General features: G+C 40.7%; 2 protein-coding genes across 6 annotated transcripts; both read right to left on the bottom strand.

Annotated features, from left to right (window-relative positions):
• Positions 1-2,216: 2,216 nt before the first annotated feature.
• On the bottom strand, positions 2,217-5,569 carry LOC134864579 (Fc receptor-like protein 5). 5 transcript variants are annotated; one of them, XR_010165853.1, is made up of 7 exons: positions 5,287-5,566; positions 4,866-5,194; positions 3,883-4,107; positions 3,306-3,566; positions 3,135-3,220; positions 2,528-2,761; positions 2,217-2,385 (listed from the first exon to the last, which is right to left on the bottom strand). XR_010165853.1 is itself a non-coding variant. In XM_063883673.1 (7 exons), the coding sequence occupies exons 1-7, from the start codon at positions 5,310-5,312 to the stop codon at positions 2,333-2,335; spliced, it is 1,065 nt and encodes a 354-aa protein (XP_063739743.1). In that variant the 5' UTR covers positions 5,313-5,569; the 3' UTR covers positions 2,217-2,332. The 5 variants fall into 5 exon arrangements, 4 of the variants coding, with proteins under 4 accessions (XP_063739743.1, XP_063739746.1, XP_063739744.1 ...); XM_063883673.1 differs by having other exon boundaries at positions 2,677-2,761; positions 5,287-5,569; XM_063883676.1 differs by having other exon boundaries at positions 2,677-2,761; positions 4,866-5,204; positions 5,287-5,568.
• A 3,088-nt stretch (positions 5,570-8,657) lies between these two features.
• On the bottom strand, positions 8,658-24,656 carry LOC134864569 (stress-induced-phosphoprotein 1-like). The gene is made up of 16 exons (XM_063883652.1): positions 24,419-24,656; positions 15,151-15,233; positions 14,748-14,825; positions 14,141-14,200; positions 13,089-13,271; positions 11,896-12,024; positions 11,682-11,727; positions 11,488-11,578; positions 11,238-11,379; positions 10,686-10,790; positions 10,367-10,454; positions 10,106-10,139; positions 9,856-9,930; positions 9,657-9,759; positions 9,433-9,572; positions 8,658-9,151 (listed from the first exon to the last, which is right to left on the bottom strand). Exons 1-16 carry the CDS (start codon positions 24,462-24,464, stop codon positions 9,016-9,018), a joined length of 1,539 nt encoding a protein of 512 aa, XP_063739722.1. The 5' UTR covers positions 24,465-24,656; the 3' UTR covers positions 8,658-9,015.
• Between the last annotated feature and the right edge of the window lie 1,485 nt (positions 24,657-26,141).

Below are 26,141 nucleotides of genomic sequence, written 5' to 3'. Positions count from 1 at the left end.
TCTGACCAAATCAATTTTTCTGTTCTGAGATTAAAGTCAGAGTACTTTATAATGTTAATAAGTGGGATGTAACCCACCTCTGGTCTGTACCGTAAAGTATTCTGCTCTAACATTTGTATTATGTGAGTTTATTACAAAACGATTCATAGGTAACTCATCGAGTCTTCTGCTGAATATTCTCTGTATGAATTATGAAGCAGTAAACTCAAGAGGATGAATCATCTTGAATCATCCAGCTGCTTTTTCCACACTCTTGAAGTAGCTCTTACAGTCATACTTCTTAGATTCAAGTAAGATTTGACTTTCTTCTCAGAATTCTGAGACAATTATGAAAATCTCCGTCTTTCTGCACATTTAAGGAATTTGATCTCTCTTGATGACATTTCACAAAACTAGAAAGACGACAGTCCAAGTTGGAGGTAAAGAAAAGACAGGACTTCTTTATAAACACAATGTGAAATAACTGGATAAATGTGATATGAGTAAATAATACAAAGAAAACACCTGTGTACAAGTTCAAATATACTCTATGTTGATTTGATTTCACATTTTTTAAGAGAATGGGGTGAAAAAAAACAAGTTACCTGGGGCAAGAGTCAGACAGATGATGTTTAGAAGCCTAAGCCTAACCCAGGGGTGTCCAACCTACGGCCCGGGGGCCAAATGCGGCCCGCAGCAAATTCTAAAAGTATAATGCAATAAGGCCCACTAATTACACTTGTGCTGGTCTTATATTGTACTTCTCAAATATATTAATGAGCCCAATTTCAAATAATTTCAGTCATTTAGAATTAAAAACATTTTCCAACAAATCTTAGTTGATAAACAAAAACCAATAACTTCTTTCTATAACGAGCTTGAAAAGTAACCTACATATTTACTCTGATTATCAGCAATCTGAGGCTTCTGTTTTAAGAATGAGCTGCCACCTAAATAAATGAACCCCTAAAGACAGACGGGATGTAGGCTGTTCTTTCCTTAAACCATTTGAAAGTATTGCACTTTATTCTCCTACATTTGATTTGTTTTGCTAACTCATAACTGAACTTATGAGACGATATTCACCTCTAGAAGTGGCCCAGCTCTCCGTGTATTTTTCTGTATGTGGCCCTCGGTGAAAAAAGCTTGGACACCCCTGCCCTAACCCATTCACTGCCTTAAAATATAAATGTTAGTACAGTACCTGACACAGAGAGCAGGAAGACAACACATCCACCCGCAGCTGCAGTAAAACCCATGGCTGCTCCTCTCATCTCTGATAGATCAGCAGACAGACCACACACAGGAGAAAAACTGTTCCTTAGTGAGTCATTCTACAGAAAGAAGGAGGATCTTATCTGTGAAGTTTATTTCACAACTGTTACGGTTGTGTAATATATCGACGTTGCATTTCGCCAAAAAAAACTGGGAATAAGAGAAGTAACAAACTAGGTAAATAACTCGGGGAAAATAAATAAAACTGAATTATTGGACCAAAAATATGCTGTTTATTTACATGATAATAAAAAAGACTCACCAGCTGATTTAGAAACTATATACAACTTCCACAGGTATGAAAAACAATAACAAGTCTCACAAAGACACACACACACACACACACACACACACACACACACACACACACACACACACACACACACACACACACAAAAAGCTAGTTTTATTCCCTACATTAATTGATTTGCTTCGGGTGTACTGTGGAGTAAGACTGGTTTTATTGGCAGACTCTGAGAAACCGTTGACTTGCGCTGGCCTAGCACCTGCGAACTCTGCAACTAGAAGGACTGGATGAGACGTGTTGAAAACGCTCTCCACTGATATATAGCACACTGGCTAACTTGGAAATGAGATCCTATGTCCAAAACTCTGAACCCCCCCTTTAAGAGTTTTTTTCTGCAGAATTTTGACTTTTTTTTTTCTAAATTCTGACTTTTTCTCAGAACTCTTAAACAAAAAATAAAACAAAAAAGTCCACAGGTAAAAATACAGTTACAGTGTTGAGTAAGAAATGAATAGTTAATTGCACTGAGGTGATTCTACAAATGTCCCAGTGATTAATAAATGAGAATATGAATAAGAATTTCAGCAGAAAAAGGAAGCAGAGGCGAGAGCAGGAACATGTCTTCACTGTAAGAAAGCAGGAAGTATGACTAAGTGAGACTTGGTGCGACACACCATCCCGCCTCTCTAGAAAAAAAAATGAAGACAGTCTCAAAGATTTGCTTCAATATTTACATTTATTTATTTCTGTGGGAATCAAATCTTTTCTCAAATCAAATCTCTGCGAATTCAGCATGCCAGCGTGTACGAACGATACGGGTCAGGTGATCGGTCAGAGCAGAAACCACTGCGGACAACCAGAGGCCAGGTGAGGGGCGGCAGGGTCTGAAACAAGAGGTAACATATCAGGAATAATGTTCACCATGGTTACCATCAGAGTTAAGCGTGCATGTAAACCCCCTGAGACAAAGGTGTAAATCACAATACTGGGCTACATAAATACAGACAATTCAGCTCTTCCTCTCGCCTGTGCTATGCTGTTCAGTCTCTGTCTGAGCGTGCTCCGCTGATTGGTCACACTGTATGTTCCTTATAGCGGTGAAGTGTTAGGTAGTATAGTGATAGTAAAGCTCACCTAGTCCTCACGTGCACAGACAATTCAGCTCTTCCTCTCACCTGTGCTATGCTGTTCAGATGATGTTGAGGATGATGATGAAGAGGACGAAAGCGAGTGTTTTCCCAATGTGTGATCTCGATGCACCTGTGTAAAAGAAGCATAGACAGGATGTTTAGGACCCTTAAACTGTGTTGCTTTCTGTTTTACGCCATTTTAAACTGTTAGAATCATCAGGAGGACGTTTTTCATTATGCAACGCTGGGTTGAACAATTGAATGCAAATCAAGACATTAAGCTACACACACAAAACATGACAACACAGTACAGAAAATACTAAAATGCATTCCCAAAGTGCAGTTGTTTTTGTTTTGCGAAGAAATGTGACGGGAAACCCTCTGGAACCGATAGTGTCAAGACCCCACCTAAATAAAACTCGGTCATCCTTTGAGGTCAGATCAACAATATATGACAAATCCCAAAGAGTTAGTGCAGTATGAGTCTAAAATAGAAAACTTACCTTCCATATGGTCTGTATGTAAACTTGAATTTTGACTTCCTGTTTGCCCTCTGCAGTCATGGTCAGAGAGGTTGTGATAGGCCTCTCTAACTGGATAGAAATGAAAAGGAAAAGGGTTAAAAACGGCTGTTGGGTCACGATTAATACGTGAGTCCCATGAGTATGACTTACCCACCACAACAGTCAGATATAAGGTGGAGTTACTACGTCCTAACTTGTTCTGGGCTTCACAGGAATAACTCCCACTGTGTTCAGCTCTGAAGTCAGTGATGGTGAAGATCTGTCCTGAAGCTTTTGAGGAGTCTTCATTCTCCTTGTACCAGATGTAGTTAGCTGCTGGGTTAGCATCACTGCTACAGGTCAGAGTCACTGAACTGCCCTCCTCTATCTCAGCAGAGGGACTCACTGACACAGAGGGGAGCTTTGGAGCATCTGGAGGAGAAATCTTGACATTAATTAACAAGATCCTGATCATATAATGAACAAATATATTCTGACGATGTTAATAGTTCATTATTTGTGGATGATTCCACCCAGAAAACGTTATCATGGCCCAATCGTTCCCAGTAGTCACAGGCGCTGTCCAGAGTGCTGATGCTGAAACTCTGGATCCTTTCACGTCACATAGCAAGTGTTGAAGTTGAATATCAGCAGGAAATCTACATTTCCTCACTGTGGGACGAGTAAAGGATCTCTGATTTTGATACTCTTCAAAACATCTACTTTAATGACAGCTTGTTTAACTCACAGATCGAAGGAGAGCGGGAATCCTCATGTCCTTTGAAACCACAGGAGATGTTGTCTCCGGGATAAAAGTAGTCTGCATAAGTAGAAGTCTCCTCCGTCATGTTTCTCTGAAAGTTCTTGAACCAGACGTAAAGACCGGCAGCTGGACTGCAGCTGCTGTGACACCTCAGCTCTGCAAAGGTAGAGAACTGATGCACTGAGGCTCTGATCACCTGCACCTGCAGAGCTGGAGATGAGAACCAGAATCAGAATGAAATAAATGGCAAAATAAATTATTATCATCATCATCATCATCATCATCATCATCATTATTATTATTATTATTATTATTATTATTATTATTATTATTATTATAATTATAATTATAATTATTATTAATAATAATAATAATTAATATTATTATTATTATTAATAATAATAATAATAATTAATATATTAATAATAATAATAATAATAATAATATTAATTATTATTATTATTATTATTATTATAATTATTATTATTATTAATAATAATAATAATAATAAATATTATTAATAATAATAATAATAATAATAATATTAATAATTATTATTATTAATATTATGAATAATAATTATAATAATTATAATAATTATAATAATTATTATTATTAATAATAATAATTATAATAATAATAATTATTAATAATAATTATTATTATTATTATTAATAATAATGATTATTATTATTATTATTAATAATAATGATTGTATATATTTTTTATAATAAAAAACATTAAGTCAAAATGATACATTTAAATAATAAAATTAAAATAAAACATTTCATTCATATAACCGTTATTTAAATACTTTAAGGCACTGATTATGCAATCTTACACAACAAATGTACCTAAACCTAAGCATTACAAATGAAGTTCAATCATCCACTCATATTTAACTATGAATATTTATCTGAACATCTTCATAATGTCTAATTATTTTATACATGTGTGTTGATCAGTACCTGTGACAGTCAGAGTGGTTCCAGGTAAATCCCTCCCCCATTCAGAGCTTGCTGTTTTGAATGTGAAGAGATACTGAGCTGAATCTGAGTCTCTCAGGTCAGAGATCCTCAGAGTGGAGATCTCTCCATCTTTCAGTGATCTGAACACGACCTTCATACTGGGAGTCTTCACTGAGGTCCTCAGGTTGAGAGGGATTCTGCCCCTGATGGCTACGCTCAGGTCTGAACCAGAATTTAGATTCAACACGGTCTTCATAACTGCTGTACGTGCAGGAAATGTCCACTTCTTCTTGCTTCTCGCAGTATACGTCACTCTGTTACAGGTCTGACTGTTGACACCTGAAATATGAAGCGACTTTTAATCAGTGCGACAAAGCTCCAGCAGATTGCGTCATGTCGGTGAAAGACTGCAGTAACTCACACACTGAAGGAGCAGGGAGTCCTCATGTCCTCTCACTGCACAGGAATAACTGTCTGTAGGGTTAAAGTAGTCTGAATAAGAGGAAGATGTTTCCTCCTTGATCTTCTGCCCGTTAGATGGCACGAGCTGCTACACTGCAGCTCTACCCAGGTGATGTACAGTCGGCTCACCTTTACCTGCACATCTGGATCTGTGGAGCAGGAACAAACACACAATAACATAATTTGAATGTCTTTATTAAATATTCACCATGCATATACATTTAGACTCTGAAAACAAAATTAGATTAACACTTTTTAAAAGGTTGTCCATCCATCCATCCATTTTCCACCGCTTATCCAATGTCGAGTGCCCCTTCCCGGGTCTCATTGACCAGCTCTGACGGGGATTCCCAGGCCAGCATGGATGCTTTAATGTTCAGAAAGTCCTTTATGTTTCTCATACTGCCTGTGCTGCAGCACCTCTTTTCACCCTCTGTCCGAAACCAGAGCCCAGTCTGCTCTAATTGGTTAGCTGGTCGGCTCTGTTGTGATTTGTCAACCGCTTAGAGATGTCCCGCCCCTTAGCCTATCAGATACAATGTGTTGGAGCGCTAGCCAATAGAAGAGCGAGTGTAATAAAGTGATGTCACTATGTTCAGGAAGTAAACAAAGGAGTCTAATGGAGGGGTTTCAGGTGTGGGGGGGGGCACACACTACAGAAAAGGGAAAGCCCTAAAAAGCACAACAGGGTCTCTTTAATGTGTTTTTTTTAATCAAAAACTTTCAAGGCTTTTCTAAAAACACACTTATCTTTAGGTCTCAGTACAGTGTTACTGGCTGGGATAATAATGAAAATGGGAAAACATCATAGTGTGCGAAGAGCTTTTGACAGGTAGCAAGACGTGATACGTACCTGTGACGGTTAAGTGACTCCTGAGCCGGTGAATCCTCCTGCTGGGTTTGTCCTTGAATTGAACTTGTACTTCGCCGAGTCGCTGTCTCTCAGGTCTGAGATCCTCAGAGTGCAGGTCGTCCTGTCGCAGTAGTACTTCACACGACCTGCTTACTCCGAGTCTGTGCTCAGGTCCACAGGTCCCTCCTCCTGTATGTCGGTGAACCAGAGGACACTCTTCAGTGAGATGGAGCTTCTCTTCGCTGTGGACGCAGCTCCGTAGATGCAGCGTATGTCCACTGATGATCCTCTCACTGCACACATCTCAGTGGACATGTAGCCCTTCCTGCTGTGTACCACTGCAACACAGAGCAAAACCACCGTTGTCTTCACGATATGTAAAATCAGATCATTGTTGAAGTAAACCAAGAGGATTTGAGCTAGAGATACAACAAGATTGATTTCCTGCAGCTGTCAGTCTTTGACAAACAGGTATGGTATGTGCTATTTGTTACATTTCAGCTTTGGAATGTAACAAATAACTTTCCAACCATTTGTGAATCCTTTAGAAATCTGTGTTGTTCATCAAAGTTACTGTTGGTTAAATGTTTCCCTCTGTAATGTCACTTAATGCATGCATCAGCGTTATGGTTGTTTACCAAAACAAGTCATACATTTACTCTTTATCCAATTTGAGGCCACGTTTTTGTGATACACTGCTAAGATCTTGGTCAGTTTTAAGCAGATGAAGGATTTTAGCCATCAGATGTCTGGATCTCACAAGCTAAGCTAATGCTAGCTGTGGCCTAACAGAGTGGCAGGAAATATTGAACTACAATTCAGACTTTTATGGCCTTTATTCGGCTCATATTCGGCTCAGTTGGACAGTTTTTCTGCACTGTTATGGTTATGCATTGAACATATCGGGGGACATTTCCATAACACTCATCACTAAGTCAAGGTGACAGGAGACGGGGTGTTTCCTGTCTCAGTGTCTTAGTGTGTGTGGTTTGAAGTTTTGACATCCCTTTATTTTTCTGCTGAGCTGTACAAAGAACGCAAAACAGGGATTTACATTGTCGAATGATTGCTCGGTCTCAGGTTGAGCTGTGAGGACGACGTCTTAATCTTTAAAGAGGTGGGAGAAGTACTCAGATCTTGTTCTTGAGTAAAAGTACAAGTACTCAGATCTTGTATTAAAGTAAAAGTAGAAGTACTCAGATGTGGTACTTGAGTAAAGTAGAAGTTCTCAGATCTTGTACTTGAGTAAAGTAGAAGTACTCAGATGTTGCACTTGAGTAAAAGTACAAGTACTCAGATCTTGTACTTGAGTAAAAGTACAAGTACTCAGATATTGTACTTGAGTAAAAGTAGAAGTACTCAGATCTTGTTCTTGTACTTGAGTAAAAGTAGAAGTACTTAGATCTTGTACTTGAGTAAAGTAGAAGTACTCAGATCTTATACTTGAGTAAAAGTAGAAGTACTCAGATCTTGTACTTGAGTAAAGTAGAAGTACTCAGGTCTTGTACTTGAGTAAAGTAGAAGTACTCAGGTCTTGTACTTGAGTAAAGTAGAAGTACTCAGATCTTGTTCTTGAGTAAAGTAGAAGTACTCAGGTCTTGTACTTGAGTAAAGTAGAAGTACCAGAGTGTAGGAATACTCTGTCACAGTAAAAGTATTCTAAATGTTCCTCCAGTGAAAGTAGAAAGTACTCTCATCTAAATGTACTTAAAGTAGCGACAGTAAAAGTAGTCATTGTCTGATTGGTCCATTTCAGAATAATATCTCTGATATGTTTTATAATGATTGATCATTAAAGTGTTTACATCATGCTGCTGCTTTCACATCGTTGCTTAAAATTTGAAAGAGGCCCATCTGTATGGATCAGAGACCAGAATCCACTTGTTTTGGGTTGTTTATAATCAAAATGTGTAGATTTATAAACCCACAGACATGATTTAAGTCACTTGGAATTAGATTTTTAAAGGTAAAAGGATCCAGTGAGGTGTGAACAACCGAAACAGAAGGACAGGTGCAACACATTTCATCTCATCTGTAAACTGGTTTCAAACCCCACTCCCTCTTGATGACCTGTCTGATAATCGCCCTGCAGAGTATGAACAGTACCTGACACGATGTGGAAGAGGACAACAAATCCACTGGTTCCTGCGGACGGACCCTTACCTGCAGCTCTCTGTTGAAACACATGATCTGGTATATTGAGCAGAGGGCGAAGAATGTGCATCGACTATAGAGGATGTGGTCGGGGTGTGTTGCTCGTGGTTGGCAGTGTGTTCAAACCTGGCATGGCTTTCAGCTTCAAGAAAACGAAACCTAAGAGCGCTTTCTTGGCATGTAGGCACCGGCAATGCTCATGCTGTATATACATCCACATTCATAGCAAGAATCACAACAGGAAGTGTGAGATTCTTGTGAGTCCAGATGTAGTATTTAAACGACTGTGTTTATTGAAGATGTTGAGTGAACACGAAAACATGTCATTTGTTTTTTCATCTATTTATTGTTTTATGCACATATTTAAAACTGTTTATTGAAAAGCTATGAAAATACCTCTTGACCTTAAAGCAATTCAACAGGGGTGTTAAGGGGACGCAGTTTGTCACTGAGCTTTGTGTTGGAAGTGTTTCCAGAGTGCTTCGACCAAACTCAGTTGTCCTTCTGAGGATCCTTTGGAGTTCCCACAGAGCAGGGACCCCCGTGTCCATCCTCGCCTTTAGTCCCTTCAGGGAGTTCCTTTCATCAGAAGGGCTGAACTTCAGCAGCTTGGTCTCTGTGAAACTCTTCAGAGTCACGTGTCCCTGGCGTTGGCGTACATACCGTTGTGTTGGGACACAGTCAGGGTTGCCATGTCTTTTTGTCTCGACCTTGATGGTCCGGTATGTGTTTTAAGCGGCACTTGTCGCCATAGAAACAGCCCGTGGTCCTCCAGTAGAAGCACTCGTCTCCGGCGATAGGTACACACTGTCTGGATCTGCAGGGACCAGATACAGTTTAGTATTTTTTAATGTTTTTTTTGTGAAGAATCGGCCCTGATCCTCTTTGGATATCTATCTTCTGAAGGCCATCAATGATCAGAATGTTGTACCTCGTCTAACAACAATCTGTACCCTCACTTTAACCACGACGTGATCTCTGTTCTCTGACCTTTAAAGGACTCTAAGAAGAGATAGCTGTCTTTTTTAGTAAGAGATGAATCAATGTGCTGACCCCTGTAGAGTGGGGGTTTCTTGTGATGAGTCAGTAGTGTGTTACCCTGTGGCAGCTAAGCTCAGCTGAGGTCCCTCCCAGTTGGAGCTGAGGCTGTCGTTGGTCCTTTGTGGGGGGGGCAGGGTTCGCTGGATCCAGCGGTCCGGGTACCTCATCACCAGCTTGCTGCCGCCCATCTCCACCCCCTGCACAGGAGGAAACAGCCCGTCAGACACAGACAAGGACACACCATGATGAGTTTATCACCCTGAAGGAGCGCTGTCTCTCACCTGCAGCTTCTCCAGCGCTCTGGTGGCCATGTTGGCGTTCTTGAAGTTAACAAAGGCACAGAAACGCTCGTGAAGAACTCGTATGCTCTCTACCTCCCCAAACCTGTTACCGTGCAAACACAGAGCATCACTCATACAGCACTACTACTACTGTTGGATAGCCCTGAAGCTGAACTCATTCACTGGCACAGTGTTTTACATTTTGAAGAGATCCAAGAGCTCTTTCTCTGTGACTTCCAACGTAACGTTCCCCACCCACAGAGAGCGACAGCTCCTGGAGGACAGGGAACACAGCAGAGAGGACGTTAAACAGGAAGAGACCAAGCAAAGATCACAGGAGAGGACAATATGGGACGAGTTCAAAATATATTATCATATTTATTTCTCAAAATCACATATATATTTATAGATGTTATATTTTTCTTTTAACAGATAGCTAGACAACATACCCACTCTGGTCCTGCTGTGATTGGTTCTTCAGAGCTGAAGAGAAACAGAAAGTAGAAATCCTGTTATTATTCATCCAGACTTCTTGCAACAAAAAAAATCTCTTTAAGAGTTCATGGTAATTCAAGGTGAGAAACTTAAACAGAATTATTATTTTGTGGTCAAAGTAAATAAGTGAAAGTCTTGCTGTCACTGTCAGCAGAATGTTTAGAGAGCAGTGCTGCCCAGGTGTGGACAGATGTGGTACTGCAGTTGGTTCTTACTCTGGGCCTCAGGTGAGGTGACCACGGCCTGGACTGTGGTGAACTTCTCCAGCAGCTCCTTACTCTGCTCCTCCTCGAAACCCAACTCCTAGAGTAAAACAATGAAATAACTCATCTCAAACTGCCAGAGCATTAAAGTTTCCTCATGTTTTCAAATGACCTGAACACACACACACACACACACACACACACACACACACACACACACACACACACACACACACACACACACACACACACACACACACACACACACACACACACACACAGAATAACTACAGGGCTGATATAAACTGGTTTCAGCGTTGGCTCTCCTCACCAGGAGCTGCAGGACCCGGCAGGTGAAGAGTTTACTGGAAGCTTCCTTGCAGTGCTGATCCAACTTCAACACGTGCTCCATGGCCGCCTCCGCCTCACTGTACCTCTGCAAACACACACGCACACGCACACACACACACACATGCACACACACACACACACACACACACACACACACAAACACACACACACACATTAGCCTCTAGAAAAGTGACCGGGCAATTAAACAAAACAAACGACACTACACCAAGTGGTAAAGGATTACAGGGTGCTGGAGTTTGAAATGTTTCGATGACTTTTTACTCTACCCAGGTTTGTTTATTTAAAGAAAAAATGGAGGGGTCACTCAGACCTCAGTCAGGGCCAGATGGCTGATCTGCCCATGTAAACAACAGCGAAATATAATGGGTTTATCTTTCCATTTTAGGAGAGCAGTTTTATGTAACTGACAAACAGAAAGACAACAAAACAAACAAAAACAAAACCTCCTTAAGGATTCATCACAGAAAGTCCATTTGAAGTGTTTTGATGAAAGTATTTGTCAGGTGCTGACCTTTAACCCCATCAGAGCACACCCTTTACGGAAGTACCCCTTCGGCCAATCAGGAGCCAGCTGAATGGACCTCCAAGCGTCTGATAGGGCGGCGGAGAATCGCTCCAGACAGCTGTAACAGTAAGAGCGGTTTCCATAGAACCTGAGCCAAACACAGAAGGGGGGGGGTGTTTGTTAGAAGGGGCTCTGGGGGGGGGGGGGGGGGAAAGAGATGTGATAGGGGAAGTGTGTTTGAGTTCAAAGGACACACCTGTGGTCGTTGGGGTCGCAGTAGATGGCTTCTGTAAACATGTCCACTGCCCGGCTGTACAGACCCTGCCCGAACATCTGGATGCCCTGCACTGGAGACAGCACGCACAGGATCACGATTACACTTCAAACTGAGGGGAGACATAATATTAAACCTCACCCTGAAAGATTCTCTAAATAATAACTCAGGTTCACCTGTCAGAGACTCCCCCCTCCTCTTCATCTCTTCTGTGCTCTCCACCTGCAATCACAGCAGACAGTCTGACTGATTGTGGATTTAGCTGCTTTAGATTTGTTTACACATCCTAAGGAAAAACAACAACTCTGGTATCAGACAAAAAAATGAAATATGCTGAAGAATTTGACATCCACTGTGTGTGTGTGTGTGTGTGTGTATGTGTGTGTGTACCTGGGTGCTCCTGGCCTCGTTCTCCTTGTTCTCTCTGGAGATCTGCATGGTTCTGCTCTTCAGGGTCTTCAGTTTGATGTGGCTCGCGGCGTTGGCCACGAACGCACTGCTGACATCCCACTCCGGCTCCTGAGAAACACACACACACACACACACACACGGGTAAACATTTTGTTTATTCACACAGGTCGTAAAGGCCTGTCACCATAACTACATTATATGTGTGTTTTTATAAATGTATTTAGGATTCATATCCAGGGTTTTATCTAAACCCAGTATCAGGGTCTCTGCTCCACTGTGGGCATGCACCCTCAAATCGAAATGCACATTTTCCCTGTAAAATGTTAAAGTGATGCCAGAAAACCATCTCTCTGTGGGTCAGAAAGGGTTTAATGAGTCAGAAATGTGGAGATGGGGTCAGGTGGCTGGTCAGACGGCAGAGACAGCTTACGGAGAATAAATAGGGGATGGATGTCCGGTGGGTCTGCCGGGGGACGAGTGGCAGGCAGCAGGCTGACACAGACTGAGATTTCTGATCCTTTCTTTCAACTCTCCTTTTTTCTGGAGCGGAAGTAAAGAAACCGGAGCTCTGGATTTATGTTTGAGGTGCAATATATGACTCTCAGCTTTAAGACATGAAGACACTGTTATTTTCCTCTTTGCTGTCATGCAGGATTTTCACCGGGGAAGTGGGCGGGGCTTAATTTTGGCAGGAAGTGATGTTAGAAATAACCCTGATATATTTAGGATATTATGACACTTTTTTCAAATTCCAACTCCAATGACTATTCTGAAGAAATAAAAGCCCATTCTTTCTATGGGGGGGGGGACTCCCAAACTCTAAAAGTGGCACAGAATGGTATAAAATGATGATTATTTTCCTGAAAGATTCTGCAGTTGTAAAGGGGAGTTTCCTTTTATGATATGTGACCTTATTTCTTATGAAAGAATATCTCTATAACAACCAAACTGACCTACCCTGATCTCAATCCACTGTCAACATTCAGACTCGAAACCAGGACTGACATCATGTGAAAGGCGTTGGCTACCATTCCTTAAGATGACTGAATGCTATTAAGAGTTCATATTTGCTAAGTGAGGGTGTGTTCATACAGAGTGTTTGCAGAAATGCTGTGTCACCTTGTACATTGTGTATTTTAAAGGAATTGATTATATAATACGTTTCCCCTCACCTCCTCTGAGGTCCGGTGGGGCAGCTGGCCGTGGCTTGTCCCCCCCTCTGTCTCGAGAGCAGGGACTGACTCGGGGAAGCTTTTGTTTCTGGGGCGAACGGCGGTCCATTTTTCCTCCTCCTCCTCCTGTTTCAATTCCTCCTCACTGTCGCTATCTGACCCCGCGCCAGCTGCTTCCTCTTCCTGTTAAAAATGAGAAGCTGCAAAGTCATCCCAGAAGAACTCTGGGGTTGATAGGGAGATTATGCAACAAAATGGGCAAAAAGCTATCATAGAAGTTGTGTTTTCAAAGAGAAAGTTTTGAAATGCATTTAAAGTAAGAAGCGGACAAGAGTGATTTATTGCCATCATATTTACTACTCAAACACCTGTGGAGAGAAACAGCTGTTGGATGCGTAGGAATGTTTTAATAAGTGTTCATATTTTTAATTATTATCTCCTATTTTTCCTGCTTTTATTCGTTGAGTTCCTTGTGTTGGGTATGTTATTATAGTATTATTGTTAAATACTTTGAGCTGCACCTCGTATGCTATGCCAATATAAGTAACTTCATGTTGGATTTGGTTCTTCAGAAGACACACGTTTTAAAAACTGACCTCAATTGCCGGGAAGCTTTTTCCTCTGTATCTTCTGTCGGAGATAATGCACTCAATTCACGTTAAATTTGGAAGAAATATCAGGAAAGCACTTCTGTGCAAACTTCATTTGTGCAGGCATTCATATAGTACACATGCACAGAAAAGAGAGAGTGTGGATGTGTGAGAATATGTTCATCCATTTGTACCTTTATTATTTCTCTTGCCTATTTGACCTTTTTTATTCCTTGAAATTCTAAATATCATGTTCACATGCTACATGTGTTTCACTTCTTTATCTTATGTAAAAGTCAGTTATTAAAAACCTACACTGAGTTAAACTTTTATTTTGAAGAAATATCAGGAGATACTCGTGCAATTTGTGCAAACTTCATTAGTGAATTGAAAGTATACATAAGCAGACGTTCACACACGTGCACAGCCCGCTCTGTGTGCTTTGGACCCTTGATGTCCCACCTGCTCCGAAGCATCCTCCGTCCTGTCGCCTCTCTCCAGCTTCTTGCGTTGTTTCTGCCTCTGAAAGGAGAGCATGGACACGGTGGCTGTGGGATGGTTTAAAGACACATGTATGGCACACACGGGTGGATGTCAGGTGTGTCACAAAAGAAAGGGAGAACAGGGCGTGGTGAAAAGTTTGGAAGAAAGGGAGGTGCACACAGCTGTGGGAAAGGAATGAAGACAGATGGGTGCAGGCCCGGCCCTGACCATTGTTCTGCCCTAGGCATGAGTTTAGCATTCGTCCCCCCCCCCCCCAAATCAAGTAATGTGGAGAGGGGGGGGTGGCACCACATTTTTTGTTTCCACAATTTATTGCGCCCCCCATGGATGGATGCGCCCTTAGCATTCACCTATACTGCCTATGCCCAGGGCCGGCCCTGGATGGGTGACATGAGTAAATAAAGGTGTAGCGGTGGAAGAAACATTGCATTCAGTTAGCAGAGCGATTAGACAACTAAGACATGAATGTAACTGGTGATTATCCTTAGAATGCCTTTGTGCTGCTTTGTTTATTAGTTACACTGAATGCTGCTCGTCGTGTGTTATTGTGTGACTCATCACTCACTTTCCTTTTAGCTCTCCTCTTCTCGGCTCTCCTTCTGGTTTTCTCCTCATCATCCAAACCCTCCTCACTGTTCAGCATCTGCTTGAGGAATAGTATCACACACACACACACACACACACACACACACACACACACACACACACACACACACACACACACACACACACACACACACACACACACACACACACACACACACACACACACACACACAGGTAAGCATAGCTTCCTGTTCTACACAAAATGATTTAGAGACAAAATATTGGGGATTTCTTTTGATAGAGATAAAGATGGCATGGAATTGTTTTTCTTTCTATTCACATTTGGGGACCTTTATCGTGCTTCACTAAAAAGGAAAATGAATAATCCATAGTTTATATAGTACAGTGATCGTTCAGTCCACCTGTGAGGAGCCTTGGTCTTTTCTTCTGTCCGTCAGGTCAGAAGCTCCATTCTGGACCTCCATCTCCTCCTCACATGACCCTCCTACACACACACACACACACACACACACACACACACACACACAAAACCTTTATTCAAAATGCCTCCATGTGTCAAGAAAGACAAATAATGTGTGTGTGTGTGTGTGTGTGTGTGTGTGTGTGTGTGTGTGTGTGTGTGTGTGTGTGTGTGTGTGTGTGTGTGTGCGTGTGTGTGTGTTCCCATGCAGAGCTACACAGGTGATCTTGTGGCAGCTTGTGATTGGACGATGCACACAGAGGGGGAGAGTGTCTCGTTTCCCCTCGTGTTTTTAAATAATGCAAAAGTGAAACAAGTGAACTTCGAAACGATTCTTGAATAAAGCCTGCTTATTTAAATATTGGCTTCTATACAAATGCGGTCCAGATATGTGGTTAATAATGATCCCAGATAAAGCCCAGGTGCATTTTATTTAGTACAATCTGCACAGCAAACATGAGTTAAAGATTACCCCAAAGAGGCAAATTATAAAGGCCTATTTGAAATGTTAACAAGTATCGCAGCTTTTCTTTCTCATGAATCAGAACAAACTAGTTTTCAGTGCATGTTAATAAGGCAGCAGCAGAGTTTGAAGGAGGGGAAACCTCCTCCCTCCCGCTCAGAGTAAACTAAGAAGTCACCAGGCCAGGAATAACCCCGGGCCCCTGGACAGAAATAGCACTCAGGTACGCAGAGGCATTCTACAAATATTTCACACTGGTATTGAAATATCAACTGAACCAAGTTATCCAAAAGAGATTCAGTCTAAGAAGAAACATTCACACTCCAGCCTTTAGTGAAACCCAGATCCATTCTCACAGACTGAATGGTGGTAAATGTCTGCTCAGCTGATGCAGAGACAGATCAGGGACAGGTGTGCCGGGAGTCTTCCCTTTCATGTTCTTGCTAGACGCCACGCCTGTTTTCCTCGTACTATTTCAGACGCCTCCGTCTATTTACATCAGTCATCAGTGAGCAAGCAGGGGGAGGATTTCAGAGGCTGCAGGCGGCACTTATTTATTTACCAAAAAGCTCGGCCTAATGAATATCAACACGAACAGAAATAGACCTGAGATATGTCTATACATTAAAAGGCTCAGGGGAATTCATGTATATATATCGGTCCATTAAGGTTTGAGGCAACCGCAGCAGAAAGTGGTTTGCGTACTTCCAAAAGTTGGGATGCATATAAACCCGTCACCATAGCTGGCCCAATTCTTCAACCATAAAATGTCCAGCTCCAGCATCAGTTTGGTTTCTAATAACAGTGAATTCAGCTCAAATCTACAATCTATGACAGCCTAGTTTTACAAGCGGTCCAGGTTAACACATTCAAGAAGAACGGGAGGAAGTGGTAAAGCTTTTTGACCCCAAGCCCTCTTTTGTTACTGTTGGAATAAACCACAAACTCTTTATGATGAATTTTTTAATAGAGGACGTTTATATCGATCCTTTATATTTGCATGCTGCCAACCACGATCGCATGACCTCTGCATTTGTTTGGAAGGACAGTGATTTTTTTACTTAAGAAAGGGACTAAAACGCCATTATTTTATAAAAACTCAAGAGGAGAAAGTATCATTCAATAATAGAAACATTCACCATGTCATTTTTTGGTTGATGAACAATATATCGCATGGTATGTTCCCAATAGATTGCAAGAAAACATCCCAAAGACTTAGAAAAAAGAAATAGGGCCAAAAGTTGGTTCCAGGCCAATAAAGAGGGGAACGTTTGAGAACAATAACCATTTATTTAAAACGAAGCACGTTGTATCCCATATTATTATGAAGGGAAATGTCCATGGACCAGGAAAAACACAAGAGCCTCCATCTCCAATGTCTTCCAAAAGAAACTGAAAAGGCCTTAACGCTCTTACAATCTGTCAAATCGCAGAGATAGTTCACCCCAAAAAGTTTACATCAGAGCGAGAGTTTTGGGATTGGCTGTACTCGTCCCTTTTTCTTTTGTACGTTATATTTATAACTCAAAGCCTCCCGTTCCATCTGGCTGTAATTACTTTGGTTCATAAAAAGAAAGCAGTCCAGAAACGTGCAAAGTACTGTTTTCCTTCTCGGCACATTTCTGAATTCGGACTATTAGTGGATCTCTCAAGCTCTAACTAGAAGACTAAGCCATTCCTTTCCAAACTGATAAAAGACACCAGACGAGCCTCATATTGAAACAATCCTCTGCAAGTAATCTGTGCTGGCTCTACATATATTCTCCACTTGGCCCTCTCCAGGCGTGCAGTGCTGTTACTGTCCATGCTGAGGAGGTTTTTGACAGACTCAAGTGGCCTTATCTGTTCAGGGCTCTTGGCTAAGTTTGGGTCTGGTCGCTACTTTGGTCAATTAGGTCAACATGCTAAAAAGACTCCAGCTGGAATGATCCCCTGTTTCCAAAAGTCAAAAGTTCCCCTGATCAGATGCAGCATAGAGCTTTGCCACTTGCTAATACAGAGGTTGTATGTTTTCAATCCATTACAGATCAAAAGTCCTTGCAGAGAGAATACTGAACAGTCTCCAGACAACATTCTTCTCCCTCAAACACAAGATGACGACAGGGGGAGAAAACGCTGTCCAAACATAGTTCCTTTTCCTCTCAGAAACTTTTGGAATGAGCAGAAACTAAATCTGTTTGGCGTTAAGAGCCACAACACAACCTGAGCCACAGAAAACTGAAGGCAGAGGACGAGCAGGAATAACCAGAGACCGGGAAGGAGAGGAACATGCTTGTTTTGGATGTCAAATTATAGGTTTGGGACTGAGACACGTTTCCCATCCACACAATATAAAAACACTAACAAGAAAAAGAAGCCTATAGAATACTGTGTGTGGAGATCTTGAGCACAGCTGCCGTAAATGCAATGGCTATGTCAATTTTGAATGTGAATATTCTGAAACAGGTGCAACAAAAACACAGAGGCAAGTGAGGGGGATATCAAGCAATCTGCACACGTTCACACGGTCCAGAGAGGTCCTTATCAAGCGGTAAAACACACCTTGGTTTAAAGGTTTTTCTCATGATTTTATATCAGTCTTTTCCCCGAATTCTAAGGATAACAGACCATAAATTAAGTTTAATATTGAACGCAGAGCTGAAGACGATCATACAGTAGTTTTAATTTAAAAAATGTGTGATTTGAGAAGCAGGAGGTTTGTTGTTGGAGGTTTTCATCTTAGCCCTATCGTCACACTCTATTGTCCACCCCAAATAGTTTCATTTCATCATCATTTACACATTTTAATCCTCATTGCTCCCTAAACACCTATTCTTAAATTAATTTACTGCAAATCTGAACAGCAGGCTGAAGATGTCTGCTTGAAGATTGGAAGAAACTGCAGTTATTTTTCCGAAATCGTGGTTGGACTTTAGCTACAACGAAGGGACGTTTGGATGAGGTCTTGCAAATGCAATACTTTCTCATTGTGTAAGCAGAAGAAAAAAATGTGACAAAAAAAGGCACATATTTCAACATCTTGCGGTAAGGAAGAGCCCATTTTATAAAGAATCAAACCATTCCAGGATCTCCATTACAAGTTCTCTTCCCTGGAACCATGAGTGGGAACGGTTACTGTAATGTGCTTTCAAACTTTTCTGTGCATTACTCATGAGAATGAAACAGCTGGAGTGTTTCTGCAGGGAACATGAACCAGCTCTGTGAGTTAAGTGTGTGTGTTTGACACCAGACTCATCTTAAACCTTTCACTTGTGTGTGTAAAAATGATGACTATTCGTTCGGGCCATCAAATTAGCTCAGGGTGAAAATGACTCCATGAAATTGAAATATCTGAGTTGGAGTTTTCAAGTATACTTTTTTACATCAGGTTGCGCCGCCTACAGAAAACCAACGTTTGTATGCAGACGACACCCTTCTATATTTCACACATCACTTATTAAGTCTGGCTGCAACTGTATCGCTGTCAAAGACTCACAGCCAAAAATAGCCCACAAGTATCCCCGATGACTATTACATCTCAAAGTCTTTAGATTTTAATGGATATTGGCCCACAACCATTAACAGAATACACCAGGGGACAGATCAGAAACACTAAGCCTGTAATTTGTTGCTAGATTTAGAGTCGATGTGTTCGATTGGTTGAACGAAACTTCTCAGAACTTGCATTTGATGTCATTCAGCGAGGACTTACTGGTTCTCATTCAGCTTAAGTTCTTCATATTTTTTCAGCAGATTAAACACAATGGAAACATCCACATCAACTATAAGACAAACTCTCCAGCTCAAAGATATTTGCGTATGAGCTCAAACAAATGGGCAAAATGTCAACAGCACGGTTTCTTTTTAGCTCTGCCATATACCGTGACTTTCAAACGGGTCAACCAAATGAATCCGACGTTACAGTCAAAAGAACGGATAGCGGTTTCATTCGTGAGAAGAAAAAGATGAGCATATGCTTTTGGGAAACAGGAGACTTCAGGACTAATTATTTACTGTGTTTTCCACATCGAGTACAGACACGAAATAAGCATTAAAAATACTTATGGTTTCCAGGCACAGAAATACTCAATAAGAGTTATTATTGAAATGACTGCCACTCCCAAAATGCCCACCCAACAACACCATCATACAACACTCATCGTGTGTGATTTAAGAGGAGTGCTGTTCCCTCACGCTGTTTACTTTATTCCCACTGGTTCTCTTTTGCAGTTTTTCTCACTACAGTTAATAATGAAACACTGACTGTCTGTTTCACAGTCCGGTGAAGGCCTTAGCCCCCTGACCTGCTGGAAGGGGTTTCATGTAAGAACAAATATGAAATAGATGTGGATTTATGGGACCATTTCAGAAAACAAAAGAGCTTTTTAACAAGGTCTTTAACCACTAAAGAGGCAAATTAGAGTCATAAGTGGTCGTCTCTGTTAATATCCTGCAGGGCTGTCCATAAAACCTATTCAGCCGGGATGTTACATCACCACATCATATCTTGTGATCAATTTAGATATTGGCCATAACAACAGCCACTACTGTTCCGTGTTTATACGCAGATACGCGGTATGTGCCTGATAGGTATTAGGATATTTTAGGATATTTTCTATGATGTATTTTTTATGATTTCTCGTAAAAAATAAACTCAACATTTTCCATTAAATAAATGTGTCAGAAAGATTGGACATGTGTGTCCGCTCAATCATATCTCGTAAGTTGTATGGGTACGCCATTTGAAAGACTGTTCACTTCCCTTTGTAACGGTGGCTTGTGTTGGTAATGATCTGATCTCATTTACAGAGCAAAACATCTTTTGGTTTTCATTAATAGAAACTATGAAAACAGCATCAGCATTACGGTCTGTGTCTCTTTCTCATTAGAACATCATTTCAAGGAACAGGAAACACACAGCTAGTGAGTGTCTGTGGTTAACACTGTATCATCTGCCCCTCCTTTCACCAAACAGATCCCACACACACACACACACACAGGCACACCCAAATGGAAAGCCAAACACACACAAAATACCAAATCAAACACACTTATAAAAGTATGCAGTCCCAAAGTAAAGCGCTCTTCTCTCTGACTCATCCACATCCTTCTTTGCTGACACAAGACCGAAACACCACGGTGTTGAGGTCACATACAAAAATACACTTCCACTGAATGCTACATTTACTCGCTTGTTTTCTGATTCATGCTGAGCTTCAGGAAGTTCAAAAAACACTTTGAGTTCAGTCAGAACCGCACTAACACCCTAGCAATATCATGACAGCAAAAAATCTGCATGTCTTTCATCACAAACAGAAAACCCAGCAAACTCCTGGGTTTTCTGTTACATTTACCATTAGAATAATATAGGAATAGAACAAGCACTTACAATTGTTAGGCTTACTTAAAGTGAATACATCTGCAGTTGTCTTGTGGTTCTGAGTTAGTATTGTTATTGTTTATTGCGCTTATTCTGAGCCACCTTGGATAAAAGCGTCAGCTAAATGCAATGTAATATTATGACTCCTAATTATAACAAAAATATTTGGACTCATGGTGTATGGAATAGCTATTCTCTAGGATGTCAACAGTATGTTTAATATAAAGCCTTTAGCATTTTTAACTGTGCTATTGTTAAGTGACAGCAGACAGGTCGATATGGTTTGATACTCTGGAAAGAAGAAGACAGTAGAAAAAGAGCACTTAGATAAAGAGTCATTGAGCAATGAATGAGGTAGAGCAACACCTAGTCGGGTTTGTTATAACCGTCAAGCCTTTTTAAAGTTACGAGGAACACAAGAGAGAAGTGCAGCCAAACGTTCTTCTTAAAAATAAACAAGTTCAAACTTGAGGACATGAAGTGAAAGCAGAGCTACGGGAGCATGGTGTTCCAGAGAGAGACAGTCCAAGGACAACCGTACGATGAAGACAGGAGGAAACTCACACTGATTGGAGATAAACCTGATTTATGTCTGGATGAAATAGATGGCAGGAAGAGAAGATTGTGTCACATTGTAGGCGTTTATCTAAGCGGAAATGCTTCCAGATGGAGGCAACGAAGGTCATTTGACTAATGTTGTTTTCACTGTTAAAATATCAGTGTTGGAATGATATTTTTAAGTTTGCGTCAGCAAATGAGTCCTGTAGGATCGTGTGCAGTGCCAGAAGTGTTGTGTTGCTTCCAGGTCATTTGAATCGTCTAAATCTGCACTGACTTGGAAAGATGTAATTCTTCAAGTCAGAAAGTATTCAAGAAAATAAAAGAAAGGTATCTTTGGATTTACATTTGGGAGAAATGTATCACCCGTGCGGAGATAAAGTCAGTCTCTCACAGGACTTTGCTAAATGTCTAACGAGCGTTATGGTAGACCTTGAAAATGTCAAGGTCATGTTCTCTGTAACTCAAAGAGTGTGATTAAAATATGAAAGACGGGACGCAGCGTTCTCATGTGTTTGTCCTGTGGGAATGGTTATGTTTACGCAGATGAAAGCGTGACGCTTGTTTACAGTAGATTAAGAGAATAACTCACTTTGGCGTTCACTCCTTGGAGGTAGACACACTTTTCCCTTAATGGTTAAAGTTTTTGTCAGGATTTTAGTTCAGTTTCAGGGAAGTTGGCTGGGGGAAATCCTGTAACTTAATAACAGCAACAATGTTCCTATAAAAGTGAAGTTTCAGTATTGTTTCAGCCAAAATCCTAATTCTCAGTGTTTTACTCTACTCAAAGGTTAGTTTTACAGCTGTGTGGATGTAATGAGTGTAATTATGTAAACATGGTCCAAGTGATATTAACTTTTGATTTGTCTAAGATTCCAGCAAAGCTTTAATCCAACGTACTGACCATAAATGAATATATCTGATGTTTCTTTATGAGAGCTGCATCTGTGGTCAAACCAGTTCCTGAGCATTCTTTTGGGGTTGGGATTACTCATTTGCCAGTCAAATATTTTTTGTTGAGTGTATGGCGTGGGGCCAGTGGATTGTAAACCTAACAAACATCAACCCAGGGGCTTACTATATAACGTCAGGTTGCAGTTCAGCAGTGCAGGGATGACTATCGTAGAAATGTATCGTAAGTCTTATTTAATTATATATATACATAGGTCAAGTACTTCCCTGGTTGATTTTCCCAGTATGTTAACTAAGGCTGTCTTTCCCCGGCTTTTGTAGCACCTTTAATACAAAAGACTGGCAACCTTATGTCTTCTCTAGCATTTGTCAGACAGGAGGCTGCCACTGGACCATTGTCAGGCAAATTATCATACGGATGTTACCTGATATAATTAACATGCCTTATGTCCCTTTGCTACCTGCTCCTCTGTATTTGACTTGTTGTTTCTGTGAGGCTTTCAGATCCTGGTACTACATTGGTTGTGCAGGTTATCTGGCCTTCCAGCTGGAACTTGATTCTGTTTATTAAATCACATAACTTTAATTTAAAGGTTGTAGATGTGTTCTTTTCTTACCAGAAGGTGATAAGTGTGGAATTTCCACAACAATGAAATGTTAGAGCAAAACTGGGTTTATGTTAAGCGTGAAGAAACGGTAGCTTGGGGACATATGGGGGCTTATGACAAGTTTATGTCACATAAGGTAACAATGGGAAAGAATCACAAGTGTTGAAGTCCCCAGTTATACAGCTGCAAAATGAGTTGCATAAAAGTGTTTGTCTTATTTTTGCAAGACGTTATTTTTACAGTTATTAAAATGTCTGACACTGCTTTAATTAACTCTAAAGATAAAGTTAGGTCTTTGTTAGGAAACATATCTATCGACACCGGCTTGAGAATCAATAATCAGGTCCCAATTTATTCTTGCAAGAAGTTGAGCAGAGTTTCGTTACACTTAACTAAACTTATATAGTCTTCACGGCATTCAGCATCAGGATGGCAACAGATGGAACACTGTCTGACATGCTCGTGTATAGGTTCTCTTTACAGTAGTCGAATGATGCTCTTTGCCTTCAAAGAGACAACTCTACGGGAAAGCAGCAGAGTCTATCTTTTCCGGGGATAAAAGAATGAATCAAGACTAGGAGCCTCCTGTCTTACAGGACACATCTGCAAGGTCATGGAGTTCAAACAGTATAAGAGAATAGTAGCAAACAGTATTTTTCCCCAAGGTTTTTACTCAGAATTACTGTGTCCATATGTATTATATGTTTGTTTTAATTATAATAATTGATGCTTTAATGTGTTTATCAGAGCTGGTAAAGGTGCAGCTAGTTTGAATGGCTTTGTATACTGCAGGGTAGCTAGCTGCTGAATTTACTCCAGGTGAACTAAAGTCTGATTTAAGGGCTGATTATATTTACCATCATTCATCCAGATCTGCAAAGATACTTAAAAAATGAAGTGGAGTAAAAGTACACGATCTACAAGTAGGCCTACAGTTTTGAAGTACAAGTACTCAAAACTGATTAAATCTACTTAGTCAATCAAAACTTTGTCTGTACACAGCAGTAAAATTCTACTTATCTAGAAATGACACATATATAAATGTAATCATTTACACACAAATGCCATTTTATGCACTTTGATTACATTTGAATTACATTTTTTCTGATAATAATATTGTAACTTTTTAGAGTAAAATGTTGACAGCAGGAGTTTAACTTGTCACAGAGTATTCTTACACGCTGGTACTTCTACTTTTACTTAAGTGCAAGATCTGAGTACTTCTTCCACCTCCACATGACCCTTTCTGTCCACCTTCTCTCTCCCAGAAAAAGCACCAGTTGATCGGCTGTCTCTCTGTGTTACTCACCGCCTCCTAAGCCCAGCAGCCGGCAGATATCTCTGGTGAACTTCATCAGGTTTTTCCGTCCTGCATTATCGACACACACTAAAAAAATTCTAAACACTTACAAAGTAAAAGCTGACACGTTTTCAATCGTCAGTTAAGTTTGACATTTCGCCGGTTCGGTTACCGTTTACAATAAAAAATTCCGCTCGTTGATCCTCCTTCAAGTCAAGTCACTAACCGTCGAGCTAACGGCCGTAAGGACAAACATGACTTCCGGTACGCACTTTCAACAATAAAACAATGACGTGCAGAATTTGGAACTTCCGGTTTAAATAAAATATCAAAATAAAAGAATCATAAAAATGGGAATATTTCCTAAAACGGTGTAAATGATAAAAGAAAAAGACGAACATCCCTTCTGGGAAATGTATTTACTTTGTTTTTACATACATAGTTTAACCACACAGTACACGTGTATTACGTGCATTTCAGTACACAGAGTTTTACACACTTTATCGTTTTTATAGCTAGGTTGCAGACATGCATCTGGAGAGGTGTCAGAGCGAAGAGGCTGCCAGTCTCGCCGACGCCAAGGAGCAGTCGGGGGTACGGTGCCTTGCGCAAGGGCAAGGTTCAAAGCCCAAGTCCCCTATAGTCTGAGCCACTGCCGCCCTCATAAAGTGAGTAAATATAATAATAATAAACAACAACAACAACACACAAAGACTACTCCTCTTTGAATTCCTAATCAATTTTCTTCAAGCACAGTCTTTGAGAAATCCAAAAGGCATGAAATCAACATAACTCTATTTCATATAAGCAACCGCTCCCCCAGTCTAGCCAAGAAATGAGAAATATCCTGAGAACAACAAACTGTAAGCCATCTGGTATTTCCTGGCAAGTTGACCCACTTAAAACAGGAGAGCAGTGGTCTCTGGTTGGGCTGGACTGAATATTATGAGTAAAGATAAAAGGTCTCGCAGGAAACGGCACAAGAAATGTAGACGGCACATTTACCCACTGTCTGTTGAGGTATATCTTGTAGCGATGTTTTTGTGAAGATGATGAAGAAGTCTCCGGAGACACCAGCTTGTATATAATAAGGTTTATTACAACAGCATAGTATCATACCCCAACACGGGCAATACGAGGTTCCCAGAGCCAATTGTGGAAGTCCCTCCGAACAGTCTTTGTGCATACAATTTATAGAGAAAAATGTGTGTGCGTGTCCAAAGTGTGTGTGTGCTCACAGGAGGTAATCAATAACAATGCATGCCTCACTAAGTGACATGTGTCCGTTCATATGGGCCCCCTAACGTACTTCGGAGGTTATTATACAACATCCGACTGCCCACCATATGGCCCCTGAACGACGTCTTCTCTGCACTCTCCATGACCTCGGAGAGTAACTGTACTGTATGAACAGATTTAATACACCACACTGTCACACATGAAGTTCAACAACTTTTATTTTTTAGGAATGGCCATGCTTTTCTTCTTTACATATACATAAGTATCAGACACAGAGAACACAGGACTTTATAAACTAATACGTTCATCTTGTTTCACACATATATTATAGGGATGTGTTGTGTATGAGTAATGTATGCACAGTGTGCACATCATACGTTTTCAGGCAACAGCATATCGTTTTGTGCAGCACAAATCGACTGCCATGTCTTCAGTACATCTGTGTTAAATATAGTTTTGTAAAATGTAAAGCAGTGTAAATTGAATCTGAGGT

This window comes from Eleginops maclovinus, chromosome 5, assembly GCF_036324505.1.
Source record: "Eleginops maclovinus isolate JMC-PN-2008 ecotype Puerto Natales chromosome 5, JC_Emac_rtc_rv5, whole genome shotgun sequence".
Taxonomy (NCBI): domain Eukaryota; kingdom Metazoa; phylum Chordata; class Actinopteri; order Perciformes; family Eleginopidae; genus Eleginops; species Eleginops maclovinus.
This window is presented reverse-complemented; position numbering and strand designations above follow the sequence as displayed.